Below are 13,859 nucleotides of genomic sequence, written 5' to 3'. Positions count from 1 at the left end.
AGAAAAGGTAAAAGCATGATACAGCGAACAGCCATCAACCCACCGCCCAAGTCAGAAGTTAATGTTTTGTTCTTTGTACTTTATCATGTATCTGCTAGTTTACCCGTTCTTCTAACCATTCATCCATCCAGCTTACTTTCTGATTCATTTCAAAGTAAGTCGCGGACACCAGTAGGCTTCACCCCTAAGCATGTAATATGCGACACTAATTTTTAGTTCAGTGACCTCAATGCAATCAAGACAACTTTTGTTTTTTAATCAAAAAGGGAAACTATATAGATTTTTAGATTAAAAATCACTTTCTCTCAGATGTAACTGTGGAATGATGAATAGTATATATGCACAATGAAAAAAATTGTTTCCCTTTCTGTGTATGAGACGAAGAGAGAAAAGAGAAATAGAAAAGAGAAATTTCCTCTCGGCAATGAGGAAGGAGAAATGAGACGGTTCTGTGGGAGTGGGAGGTTAGGGCTCCCTTGGGAATGCCTAGCTGTGGGAGTGTTGTAGAGAAGCGCTTCCTCCTTCTTCCCAACCAAAATAAAAAATAACCCCTGAGATGACGCTGCGTTAGCCTCCTTTCCTCCTCCCCAAGGTGGCTGTGGACAATTCCAAGCAATCTGGACTTGGTGAAGGCTGAAGGTGAAGCTGTAAGGTCCTGGAGGTATGGGGTGGACAGAGATACAGGTTGAAGCTGTAGATTTGGGAGTTGTCCTCACAGAGGCGATGGCTGGAGTCGGGTGGGGTGGGTGGGTAAGACCCCCGAGGCCGACAGCAGAGGGTGATGGGAGCAGAGGGCAGGCCTGGGGCACTGGAAGAGAAGGTGATGCTATGGAAGAGGCCAAAGGAGTCGGACGGCTGCTCTGGCTGTGGCGGCTCGGAGCTGGAGGAGAGCATGGAAATTTACCCAAAGCGAGACTCTAAAAAGGAGACCTGGAAAACCCTTTAGAGGGCACCCACCCCACCTCCCACATTTGCCCCATGAGAGGACACAGGCTGAGAGATCACTCAGCAACTTAGTGACACATCTGGGGCAAGATCAGTGCTGCCCCAGTGGTGCTTTTCCAACAAAGTAACTTAAAGGGTTCCTTCCACAAGAATCTTGGGGTCTTGCTTGTTTTTTTTTTAAGTAAAGTGTAGTTGATGTACAATGCTATGTATGTCACAGGTGTAAAACACACTGATTCAATTTTTATAGATTGTACTCCATTTATACTTGTTATAAAATATTGGCTATATTCCCTGTGTCGTGCATGATATCCTCGTAGCTTTTTTGTTTTATACATAATAGCGTGTACCTCTTAACCCCCACCCCTATCTTGCCCCTCCCCCTTCCCTCTCCCCACTGATAGTCATTAGTTTGTGCTCTTTATCTGTGAGTCGGCTTCTTTTTTGTTACATTCACTAGCTTGTTTTGTTTTTTTAGATTCCCATATAAATGATATCATGCAGTATTTGTCTTTCTCTGTCTGACTTATTTCACTTATCTTATCTGACTTATTTCCAAGTCCATCCATGTTGTTGCAAGTGGTAAAATTTCATTCTTTTTTATGGCTGAGTAGTATTCTGTTGTTTATGTATATCACATCTTCCTTATCCATTCCCCTATTGTTGGACACTTAGTTTGCTTCCATATCTTGGCAATTGTAAATAATGCTGCTATGAAGATTGAGGTGGGTGTACTTTTTCGAATTAGCATTCTCATTTTTTTCGAATATATACCCAGGAGTAGAATTGCTGGGTGGAATGGTACTTCTATATTTAGTTTTTTGAGAAACCTCCATACTGGTTTCCACAGTGGCTGCACCAATTTACACCCCCATCAACAGTGTCCGAGGGTCTCCTTTTCTCCACATCCTTGCCAATGTTTGTTATTTGTTTTCTTTTTGATGACAGATGTTCTGACTGGTGTGAGGTGGTGCATCCTTGAGGTGTTGACTTGGATTTCCCTCATGATTAGCAATGTTGAGCATCTTTTCGTGTGCTTGTTGGCCATTTGCATGTCCTCTTTGCTAAAATGTCTCTTCAAGTCTTCTGCCCATTTTTAATCAGGTTGTTTATTTTTGATGTTGAGTTGTATGAGCTGTTTATATATTTTGGATATTAACCCCTTATCACCCATAACATTCACAAATATTTTCTCCCATTCAGTGGGTTGTCTTTTCATTTTGTTGGTGGTTTCCTTTGCTGTGCAAAAGCTCTTAAGTTTAATTAAGTCCATTTGTGTATTTGGGGTCTTGCTTTTTATGTTTAAAAACCATATGAATTTAGCCTTCTACTCAAGAATTTATCTGGCTTTGTCTTAACATAAAAGCAATTCATTTTTGCTAAATTATCAGGAGACCTTTGCACTCTGTTAGTAGTTCTCAGTTTTCTTTAAACTCACACCACTTTTAGACTGAATTTAAAAATCTAAAAATGCCTTCTGGAAGTTTTGATACCTGCTTCAACCTCCCACTTCAATTAAGAATCACCTATTAACAGGATCCAATCTGTTTTTGGTACAGCCCCTCTAGCAAAGAAAGTTTTAGTACATATTACTTTGTGTAGTTTATGTAATAAAAAAATTTCAAATATAAAAGTAAAATGATAACTATGCTTTCTCAAATAATATAGCCCTCTTCCCACTTGAGCACCACTCATCTGAGGAGCTATGCCAGGTTTATTTCATTCCTCATGTGCCCTGATAAGCTCCCCCATATAGGTTAGGAGTGCTTTTAGACGCAAGTAAAAACTCCCACAACAGTGGCTTAAGCAAAAAAGATACTTAATTATTTCCCATAATAACCAGCCTGGAGGAAGAAGATTCCAGGGTCAGTTCAGCAGCCCAGTAATCACAGGACTCTGGGCTGGCGTCTCAGTGGTTTTCTTGGCGTTTTCGTGATGGCCCCAGGATAACTGCCTTAGCCCCACACATCGCTTCCTGTCAGGAAGGAGGTGGCAAGTAAGAAACACTCTTTTAGTTGCTTTGCTCATTTGTCAGAGAGGAACAACTTTCTAAAACCCCATCTCTACCACGAGACTTCCCCATCTACTTCCTTGGCCACAGTTGTGTCTCAGACCCACTCCTAGACCAGCCACTGGCAGAGAGGAACCACGGCACTATATGCAGCTTAGACCAGTCAGGATGCAGCCCACCTCCCAGAATACATGCGACTTGGGACGTATACAAACTTGGCCTTGTTTTTGCCCAATTCCCTCACTAGAACGTGAGCTCTTAGAGGGCAGAGATTCTTGTTTTGTTTGCTGCTCCATTCCCAACACCCAGAACAATACCAGGAATTCAACAGTCTCGGAAGGAAGGAAGGACTGGCTAAGGAAGCGGGCATACAGGCTGTGGGTAACCAGCAGCGTCTGTCGCCCCGACAGCACGCACGCCCAGTCTGGTCCCCGTGACTGCACTAAGCGACTGCTGACCACCAGGCTCTGACCTGAATCCTTGTGTCTTTCCTCCCAGGGAGTGAACCCTAGCTGGAGGCTACTCTTGTGCCAATGACTTTTCCCAACTCCTCCAGCGTCTCGGAAGACACGATGAATGACAGGAACAAGACCGCCACGGCCGACCCCCAGCTGATGCCCCTGGTGGTGGTCCTGAGCGCCGTCTCCTTGGTCACAGTGGGACTCAACCTGCTGGTCCTGTACGCTGTGCGGAGCGAGCGGAAGCTGCACACGGTGGGGAACCTGTACATCGTCAGCCTCTCGGTAGCAGATCTGATCGTGGGAGCCATCGTCATGCCCATGAACATCCTCTACCTCCTCATGTCCAGGTGGTCCCTAGGGCACCCTCTCTGCCTTTTCTGGCTTTCCATGGACTACGTGGCCAGCACAGCATCCATTTTCAGCGTCTTCATCTTGTGCATCGATCGCTACCGCTCTGTCCGGCAGCCCCTCAAGTACCTGAAGTACCGCACCAAGACCCGAGCATCGGCCACCATCCTGGCGGCCTGGTTTCTCTCCTTCCTGTGGGTCATTCCCATCCTGGGCTGGCATCGCTTCATATCGAAGCCCTTGCAGCACCGGGAGGGAAAGTGCGAGACAGACTTCTACGATGTCACCTGGTTCAAGGTCATGACCGCCATCATCAACTTCTACCTGCCCACCTTGCTCATGCTCTGGTTCTATGCCAAGATCTACAAGACTGTGCGGCGGCACTGTCAGCACCGGGAGCTCATCAACGGCTCCCTCCCTTCCTTTTCTGAAATTAAGCCAAAGCCAGACAACCCCAAGGTGGGGACTAAGAAGCAGAGGAAAGAGTCTCCCTGGGAGGTTCTGAAAAGGAAGCCAAAAGATGCTGGTGGTGGACCTGTTTTGAAGCCACCATCCCAAGACCCAAAGGAGATAAAATCTCTAGGTGTCTCCAGCCCAGAGGACGGAGAACTGGACAAATTCCATTGCTTCTCTCTTAACGTTGTGCAGCCGCAGACTGAGGCAGAGGGGAGTGGTGGGGGCCATGCAGCCGTCAATCAGAGCCAGAGCCAGCTCGAGACAGATGAGCAGGGCCTGAACATGCATGGGGTCACTGAGATCTTAGAGGGTCAGATCCTGGGTGACAGCCAGTCCTTCTCCCGGACAGACTCAGACACGCCCACAGAGCCAACACCCGGGAAAAGCAAATCGAGAAGTGGGTCTAACACAGGCCTGGATTATATCAAGTTCACTTGGAAGAGGCTCCGCTCGCAATCGAGACAGTATGTGTCTGGGTTGCACATGAACCGGGAACGGAAGGCCGCTAAACAACTGGGCTTCATCATGGCAGCCTTCATCCTTTGCTGGATTCCTTACTTCATCTTCTTCATGGTCATTGCCTTCTGCGAGAGCTGTTCTAACCAGCATGTGCACATGTTCACCATCTGGCTGGGCTACCTCAACTCCACGCTGAACCCCCTCATCTACCCTTTGTGCAATGAGAACTTCAAGAAGACGTTCAAGAAAATTCTGCACATTCGCTCCTAAGGGAGGCTGCAAGAGGGTACAACCAAGTGATGCTTACGATGTCCCTGAAGGAAATGGAGGGGGAAGGCCTGTGTGTGGCCGGCACCTGGCCTTTCTGGAGTCAAAAGAATGGTCTTAGGGGCTGGGTAGTTTGGAAGTTCAGAGGCACCACTGGAAGATCAGCAGATGGCGGTGGTCAGCAGAGAGCGCATACAATGAGAGCAGAGTATTTCCAAGAGAATCGAATCTGGATGAGCTCTCCTGCTTCTTGGGAAATGTGGGAGCCTCAGACTCTCATTGTAATGCAAGCTTTCAGACTCCAATTAATTGGCAACTGAAGGAACACGTGGGTAGAGTTCCGGTGGAGAATTAGACAGAACTCTGGAGCCTCCGTGGAATGGGGCTCTGTGACTGTGCAGAGACCTTACACATGCGGATAGATGCTGCCTCCTGCCAGGGGTCTCCTGGAGAGCGTGACAGCTATTCTACTGTGGCTGCCAGTTCTTGGAATGCCTCTCTTCCGAGCCTCTTAAAAGAGACCCTGTGTCTGAACCACCTGGGAAATTCTGCCTTATTATTTCTCACTCACGCACATCTTAGAGCTGATCGGAAGTTCTGCAGCTTGCATGTCCATCATTTTCAAAGCCAAGTTCCTTTTAGTGATTAAAAAAAAAAGGTTCAAAGCTGCCCTCAAAAGAAAGAGAAAAGGAATTTTTTTTTCCACTGGCTGTTCATTAAAAACAGAGAAAAGGGGGAATGGGGAGAAGACAGCCATACTTCTTAAGGGCTGTGCTGGGTTGATCTCATTTAAGTCCCACAACACCCCTCAACAGGAGGGTGGTGTTACTTGAGAAGCAGGTTGAAGTGCAGCAAGGTGCCTGAGGTCACAAAAGCTAGTTATGTGAGAGCCAGAATGCACAGCCTGTGGTTTCAGCTGATCATAACATTTTCTCCAAAAGGCAAAAATTTGTACTATTAAGTACGTATGTACACACACACAATTCTCAAGAATATGTTGAGAGCAGAAACAGTTGACATAGAAGATGTCTCTGTGGCCCCAGAGGTGATACTTTGGCAGGGACCGTGTGCGTTTTTACCTGTGAGTTCTGCTGTGTTTGTCCAAGAGAAGTCATCCTGGCCTTTTAGAGTCACACCTCTTCAGTAAAAACTCGCAAAGGCATGGGAACACACCGTTTTACTTGGTGTTTATATTGTAATCTGGTTGTGATTTATATTTTAAAACTTGATGCTAAATTATAATGTATGTAACCAGTGGGAGTACCTGTACGAGTTGGTATTTTACGTCTTGTGTTCCCATCTGCATGATCTGTTAAAATGAGAGACTTTTACCTACCTAAAATATATTTGAAACTATACTGTTACAAGTTTGATTTAATTTATTTTTCCGAGTCTCTTGGACTGAGAAGATACATTGAAATGTGGTGTCAACTGTTACAAGATCTGCTACAGGTTTCTCTTTAGTTTCAGATCACATTTGTAAACGTCTTGAGTAAAGGACTAACTTTTTGTAACAAGTTCCACTCTCTAGTTTGATCTCTCAAAACTCTTCTCCCTCAAAACTGGGGGAGCTAAGGAGACTTTTGTCCTGATTTCGAAGCTGCAGGCGGTATGTTTCCAGGTCAGAAACCTGGGAGAATTGCTTCCAGGATCCCTCAGGACCAAGGAGAACTTAAAAGGACCCGCTCGCACGGACAGGGGCTCAGTGCCAGCGGCTGATGCTGATGAATGGTCGAGGCAGCTGGTGAAGAGAAGCGGTTACCGGCTCTGACTCCGGGTCAACGATACCTGGATTTGAGTCTGACAAGAACAGGAAATGGCCAGTATAAATTGTCAGAGCCTAAAACACAAGCTGCAGTGCTGTGTACAGCATTTACGGCGCTTGTAGAGTGAATGGTACGCAGTGGGGCCTCATATGTGGTTTGAAAGTCTGCTGAGTGTGTACTGCGTGCCAGGCTCTGTCCTTCACCACTGTTATCTCATGGAATCTTGACAGCAGCCTCCTGAAGCAGGTTTCTGGGTTTTTATAAATAGGCAAACTGAAGCACAGAGAGGTCAGCAAGGACAGGCTCCAAGATCTGATCCTGGGCGGGCTCCTTTTCCACAGTATCAGCCCACCCTTCCTACTCCTGCCTGTGTGGTTGGATCTTGAATTCATGAAAGACAGTGGATGATGGTGCAGACATACTCAGCCCTAGCCCACTTGGAAAAGAATCAGCAGCTGATGGCTTACACGAAATCCATTTGAAACCAGGCTCTCTGCCCTCAATATGAAAATAAATACCTTCTTGGAAAAGGCTGTCAGAGACCTTGATTGTAGATACAAACTTGCAGACTCAGAAGCCCCTTTGAGTTTCTTTTCATGGGCTTACAGCTGATAAGCTTAAAGCCTGTTCCTCCACTGACCAATTTCCAAATGCTAAATGTTGGCTTCTTTTTAACTATTTACAAGGTTTACAACAATGCATGTTGGATGAGGTTTGTAAGAGCAGTTTTCTACAACTGCTGTGAAGTTAGAGTAACTGATTTTTGTTTTTCTTCATAGCCAGATATTGAGGAAGTTTCAATGTTTTGTCCCCAGAACACTGTTCTTGCACGGAGAGACCGAGCTGCAGAGAGGGGAGAAACAGCTAAAGAGGCTGCAAGTGAAGAGGGGAAAACCAGGGGCAGAAATAAAAGGAAACTAGGAGCGGAGGTTGCGGAGGGGGGCGGTTGGAGAGGAAGGACTAAAGGGAAGAGTTGAGAGACAGCAAGGGACAGAAGGGGGGGCGGATAATGTGTAGAAGGACAGAGATGGGGAGACGTTAAGGGGCAGAGAGATGGAGATGTTTGGGGGAGACGAGGTGAGAAACTGAAGAATGAGAAGGGGGACAAAGAGTGCAAATCAAGTGGATAATACTAACACACGTGAGAAAAATCTACATTCAAGGACATAGTCTTCATTAATGGATTCATATGTTAAGTATATTCAAAAGAAGAATAAGTCATCCTTAGTTTTTGATAAAGAGAAAATGCTTTCAAACACTTTTCTGGAGACAACATGAAAACCAGTTAACTACAGCATCCCATAAATCTGTACGAGCTTGTGAAGCCATTCCATCCAATAGAAATTGCTATAAAACCTTAGAAGTCGGTAAGTTAGTGTTACCTGGAAAACTGGGTTCCCTTCTTGGTGGGTGTGGAGCAAAAGACACAATCAAGTCAAAGAGCTGGAGAAGGAAGGATTTATTGCAGCAAATAAGGAGAAACCGGGGATCTTTCCCAAAGCAGGGTCTCCCCAGGCAGCAAAACTGGGAAAGTTTTAAGCTAAGAGTACATGCATATTCATGAAGGCACTTGGGTGTGGATCAAGGTCACAAGGGTCAGAAAAGTCAACATTATCAACCTTAGGTTCCAGCTAACCGAGTGGTTGAGCACCCGAGGAAGGTTTAAATTCTGCAAAACAGCTCCAGAAAGTGTTTCACACTAGCCTTTACCATGGAAACACAACTGGGAGTCTTTACAACTGATTTATCTTTGCTGCTGTTACTTCTCTTGCCTGATAACATCACCTGCATTCTTATGTTCCCTAAGGATCATTCATTACTGAGACCTGTTCCAGGGCAAGCCCTGTGGCCAGGCTTAGGCCACAAATGTCTTCTCTTATATCAAGAAAGCCATGCTTTCTCTGGGGACCCCTACTCTGTCTGCTTACATTAGCAAAATGTCCATTCAGAAAATCCATGATTTGTTCCCGGGTTTTGGCAGCTTGAAAAAAAAAAATCCATGAGTTTGCAGATTGGCCATTTGATAAATTGATCACTTAGCTACTTGTCTGGCAGAAAATTGCTTCTCTTTCTTTTGAAGATGGGTCTTCCAGGAGGTAGATTTAAGCCATAACACAGGGTGGAGAAGACTCTGGGCTCTCCTCGCTGCAGTGCACCCTAAGTGCTGTAAAGAAACAATGCTGTTAAGACCTGATTTTGCCAACATGTCATGCCACAGTTTCTTGGGCTTTCAAAGCCTACATTGTGTAGCACATGGTTCCTGTTGTGGGGAGTGTGTGGTATCCTCAACTGAGCTGCCAGGCAAGCGATGAAGGCGGGCTGACCTGAATCACTGTGGTCTTGAATAAGTGTCATGGGCTTTGTTGCCCTGCTGTGTCTCTGAACATTCTATGCCCTTTTTTTGGCTCCTGGTCTTGAAACATTCTCGACGCACCATCATCTTGGTGCCCCAATGGTCTTTGTCCCCTATCCTGGGCGGCAGGGGCAGATCTTCTGCTCTGAGCCTCACCCTAATTCCCTGCTAAGATGGAGGCCACATTTGTGACCAAAGTGACCACCTGTTTTCAGTCCTCGTCTGTTAATTTAATAAGTATTTTTGAGCACTTCTTGGGCCAGTCTTTGGGGCAGCCATTAGGAAACAATGGAGAACAAGACAGACATGGCTTCAACCCTGTGGAGCTACTTTAGGGTTGCAAGTGACAGAAACCCACTTTGTGAGTGGCTCCTGGGATGTTTTGTGGAATCCAATAATGCTTTGGATGACCTGGCCGCGGAAAGGCTTGAGCCAAGTCAGCCACAGCAATCTCAACAACCTGAATCCTGGGAAATTTCACGAGGACGCTGCCATTGACCTACGTGGATTATTCCTATTCCTACTCTCTGTGAACATTGGTTCCAAAGCTGAGGGTAAAGAACTGTCTTATGTTCACCTTCGTTGCAGTCAACTCTCAAGGGAGGTGGGGCCAGTTGGCACACATGGCACAAACACGGCTGGAGGACCAGCAGTTCTCAGAGGAACAGGAATCATGAGCTGGGCAGAAACTTCCAAAAAAGTATTAATTGCAAGGATCTTGAAGTCCAGCAGGGGAAATAAGCTTCTAAGGAACTAATTTCATTTAATCCAGCCTCATATATGCTTAACAGAGTGAAGCCTAGAGGTGGGTGGGTGTCAGGCATGCCTTCACTTAGGAGGTGACATTCCTACTGGTTTTTGTTTTTAAATCAAGTTTATTACATTCAATATATACAGTAATATGCACCCATTTAAAATGTAGAGTTCAGTGAGTTTTGACAAATGTGTATACCACGTCATCTCCATCTCAATCAAGATATAGAACATTTTAATCACTTCAGAAAGTTTCTCGTGCCTCTTTGCAGACAGCACTCCCCTTTGTGCTCCAAGTATCCACTGATGTGACTTCTATCACTATAGATTAGTTTTGCTGATTCTAGAACATTCCATAAGCGGAGTATGTACTCTTTTTCCATCAACACTTTGAGATTCACCCACATTTCAACTGGGTTTTGAAGACGAAGAGGAAGAAAGAGGAAATTGCAGGGATGGAGACATAAAAGAGCAGAATGGGCGGAGTGTAGCTTCAAGCATCAGAATGAGTTTGTTGTGACCCAAGCCTGCAGTCCGGGGGCAGTGGCAGCAGGGGAGCTTGATAAAGAGCTGACAATGTTAAATTCTACCTGAGCCAGGCACTCTTGAAAACCATGATGGTTATGAAATCCCCCGACTCTTTTGTGCTCTGGACATGGTTTACTGCAAACAAACATCCATTCGCCTATGACGTACCTAAGACTCGAGGATGCTCCCTTTGTTTACCTCTGTCAAGGCTGGACATAGCCCTTCTGAATTCCTGTTCTTCAGCTTATAAATGATCGACTGAACTTGCCTCCATTTATCAATCAGAACAAAACATTGGTTATTCAAATGTCGAGCTTCTTTCATTTCCCAGTCCCCTTACTTTTGACGCACCCTCAGCCTGAGCCAGCATACAACCCCTCCTGAGAATAGGCGGCCTCAAGGTAAATCATTCTCTGATTTACAACAGTCCATCAGGCCACCCTTTCTTTCCGCTTTTCCACACCTAGTTCTTCCTGGCTTTCTTCACTCTTCCCAGGAAGGAAAAACTCTTTGCATAACCCTTGAGACTCTTGCAGATCTTTTGGTAGGAGCGGTCTCCCCATTGCTATAGTCTCTCCTCTTCCTCCTCCCCCACCCTTTGCAATATTCCTTTTGAATAAAGTATCTCCTTACTAAGTCTGGATTTGTTTTCCTATTTGGCAAACAGGCTTCTATTAGAATCCTAGCCCAAAAGCTCTTGAACTTTCAGCAAGCCACTAACTTTTCCTAGCCTCTGTTCTGTCATAGGAAAATGGGGATTATATAACGTTTACCTTGTAGGGCCTTTGTGGCGATTAGAGACGAGAAACCATGAAAACATGGTAGATACTCAATATATAGTAGTCTAGAGAGCTACATCAGAGTCATGGCTTTATGTCAGATTAAGTTTATACTCACTATTGTGTCTTCAACACTTGGCCAATACTAGCATATAGTATATGCTCAATAAACAATTTACAATGAATGACTATCCCATTGATGGAGGGGAGCTTTGAGAATAGTGCCTGGTTTAGGAAGAACAGATTGGTCACTGTCAACTGTCATCAGCCTCCAGGTATTAAAAAGGCCTATCTCTTCACACTTGCCACCCTAATGGTCCCTGTGATACATTTGATGCTGCCTCTCCTGGAAAATGGAAATGATAATTCCTGTCATCCTCAAATTAAAGACAGAACGAAAAGCGATTTTTTTTTTTAAAGCCTGACGGGCGTATACATTCCCACAGCTGATAAGATAAAGTCTCTAGATTAGCTCTCACAAGGATGCCTGGCCCACCTCTTGATGCCCCGCCTTCCCCACGTCTCAAGTCCCTCCCACTCAGCCGGGTGCTAGGGGCTCCTTTACCCGGCTGGTCCGCGGCTCCGTGTGCGCACGCGCGCCGCCGCCGCCTCCGGGCAGGCGGGGGCGGGGCCCATTGCGTCATCCGGGCGCGCGCTGCAGACAGCGCCGTGGTTGCCGGAAGTTGGGCCGCGGTAAGTGAGCCGCGCTGGTGAGGGAGGAGTGGGGTCCTGCGAGGTCGGTTGTGGACGCCCGGGGAGAAGGGGAGAGCTCGGCGATGAGGGCGAGGGTCGCGGCGCGTCTGAAGGTCCTCCTCCAGGAAGGGGCTCTCCCTCCTGTAGGGAGTCACAGACTCCGGCTCTTGCCTTCTTGTCTCCAGTCACGTCCCCTCAGGCTAGTTCAGCCCGGGGTCTCCTGACTAGGGCGCTCCTGCTAGTTAACTTGTCAGTCCCTCCTGTCCTCTGGCAGCGAGTGCTCAGAATCTCCACGGGAGATAGGACGCCTGGGCGCGCATCCTGGCTTTGCCCAGTTTTGCTGTGTTGCTGGCGCGTCGCTGCCCTTGCTGAACCTCTCTTCTTCCTTCATCTGTCAAAGAGGAATGAGTATAAGGTCATTTATGAAGCGAGGAGGCTAAACTAAGTCACTTCCAAAGGCTTTTCTGAACTGAGGTTCTCGATGCCTTGGTTTGGTCCAGGGGTTACAAACTTCAATGCTTAGCCAGTCAGGTAAGGTAAATGGAGGTGTGAGAAAGTTCTAGTGTCCGAAATAGAGTCGAACTTTTATTTTTACTGAATTGAGTTTTATGAACACAATACTAACAAAATGGTGTTGGAGAAATGAAACCAAGACTCCAGTGTGTGTGCACATACGCAATGTCTTTAAATTTTTTTAATTTTTCTTATTTTTGCAATGTCTTTAAGTTTGAACGCTGGTGACTAATACAATTTTTTTTAAACATTGGCAACTAATTTAATAAAGTATATTTTTAAAACTGCAACAGACACCAGACATATCTGAGGTTGCAAGTTTCAGACATCTGGGTACCAGACTCCCTTTGCCTTTGAATTCTTGGGTTTCTTCTATGACACCCCTGCCCACTGGTTAAATTTCTTGAGTGGCAGAAAGCTCACTACTTCTAGTTATTCCTGTTTGGTCTTCTCCAGCTCTGACTCTTAAAATGTCTTATGTCGAACTGAAAACTGTTACCTGGTAATCTGAGCTCATTGTCGTTCCTTCAGGCTCTTGGAATCTCTCTTCCACTTAATTTTCCTGCACGTGTTTGAAAGGTGCTGGTCAGTCTTCCTCTTCCCACCTTTCTTCTCCAGGCTAAGCACATTTCATTTATTTACCCAGAGTAAAATGTGCAATGACCAAGAGTTTTGTCTTGTTTTATTTACAGTTATATTCCCAGTATATAGAAGAGTGCCTAGCATGTATATGTTCAATAAATATTTATTGAGTAGATGAATAAAACAAACAGTCGATTGCCTGATGTGCCAGGCCTTATTGTAAGCACTGGTTGGGTAGTGACAAAATAAGACAGAAAAGAACCCTGTTTCATGGAGCCTATTTGATGGTTGTGGTACTGGTGCCAGCTGTGGTGGTGATTGTCAGTGATACGATGCTGTCAATAATACAGTACTTTTAGTGGGTAGCAGGTGTTTCAGATCCTGATGGATGCTACAAAAAAAGACAGGGTAATAGGATGGAGAGTAATAGGTGGAAAGCAGATGGAGCTATTTTAAAAGCCAGCTGGTCAAGGATGACTTTCTGAGGACACGACATTTGCACCAACACCTTAAAAGCCAGGCTTGTGAAGTCTCATCTTGCCTTATTGTTCCCTCATCTCCTAACTCTGTGCTCTAGTCTTGTCAAGCTGCTTATAGGTTGTGTCTTACCTGGATCCCTTTGCTTTCGCTGCCTAGAATGTCTTCTTTTCCTCTTCTGTTTTTTCTGGCCAACTCCTCTCTGTCCCTCATGTGACATGATTTTGAAACGCTTTAAGGAGCTGAGTACAGACAGGGCTGTCATTCAACCACAGGTCCTTTTACTGTACCACCGCCAGCTTCCTATAATAGAGAATAAGCACAAATATGAATGGAGCTTCTGTGGCATGCCCGGGACTGCTCTGCAAGCTGGAAATACCAAAATGAGTGAGATACACATCCCTGTCCTCAAGGAGTTAATTTTTTTTTTTTTCAGTCAAGGAGAGAAACCGCAGCACTATGGCATGA

General features: G+C 45.7%; 2 protein-coding genes across 20 annotated transcripts in view; both read left to right on the top strand.

Annotated features, from left to right (window-relative positions):
- The window catches only part of HRH1 (histamine receptor H1), a 76,088-nt gene extending 68,708 nt beyond the window's left edge, over positions 1–7,380 (top strand). For 6 of the 8 annotated variants that reach the window (XM_074344339.1, XM_074344335.1, XM_074344336.1 and 3 more), the window contains one exon: positions 3,455–7,380. In XM_074344339.1, coding sequence (XP_074200440.1) covers positions 3,490–4,950 — 1,461 coding nt within the window. In that variant the 5' untranslated portion in view covers positions 3,455–3,489 and the 3' untranslated portion in view covers positions 4,951–7,380. The remainder of the gene's footprint in view (positions 1–3,454) is intronic. The other 2 variants (XM_074344337.1, XM_074344333.1) reach the window with 1 other exon arrangement.
- Positions 1–13,859, top strand: part of ATG7 (autophagy related 7) — a 308,165-nt gene that overhangs the window by 68,586 nt on the left and 225,720 nt on the right. For 5 of the 12 annotated variants that reach the window (XM_074344329.1, XM_074344325.1, XM_074344320.1 and 2 more), the window contains exon 1: positions 11,754–11,819. The exons of 1 other annotated variant lie outside the window; for it this stretch is intronic. The gene's annotated coding sequence lies outside the window, so the exon portion shown is untranslated. Of the gene's footprint in view, positions 1–11,731; positions 11,820–13,859 lie in introns of those variants that run through there. 6 more of the 12 variants (XM_074344321.1, XM_074344324.1, XM_074344330.1 and 3 more) reach the window with 6 other exon arrangements.

This window comes from Camelus bactrianus, chromosome 17 (assembly GCF_048773025.1).
Source record: "Camelus bactrianus isolate YW-2024 breed Bactrian camel chromosome 17, ASM4877302v1, whole genome shotgun sequence".
Classification (NCBI taxonomy): Eukaryota; Metazoa; Chordata; class Mammalia; order Artiodactyla; family Camelidae; genus Camelus; species Camelus bactrianus.
The sequence above is the reverse complement of the archived record's forward strand: the minus strand, read 5'-3'. Positions and strand labels throughout refer to the sequence as shown.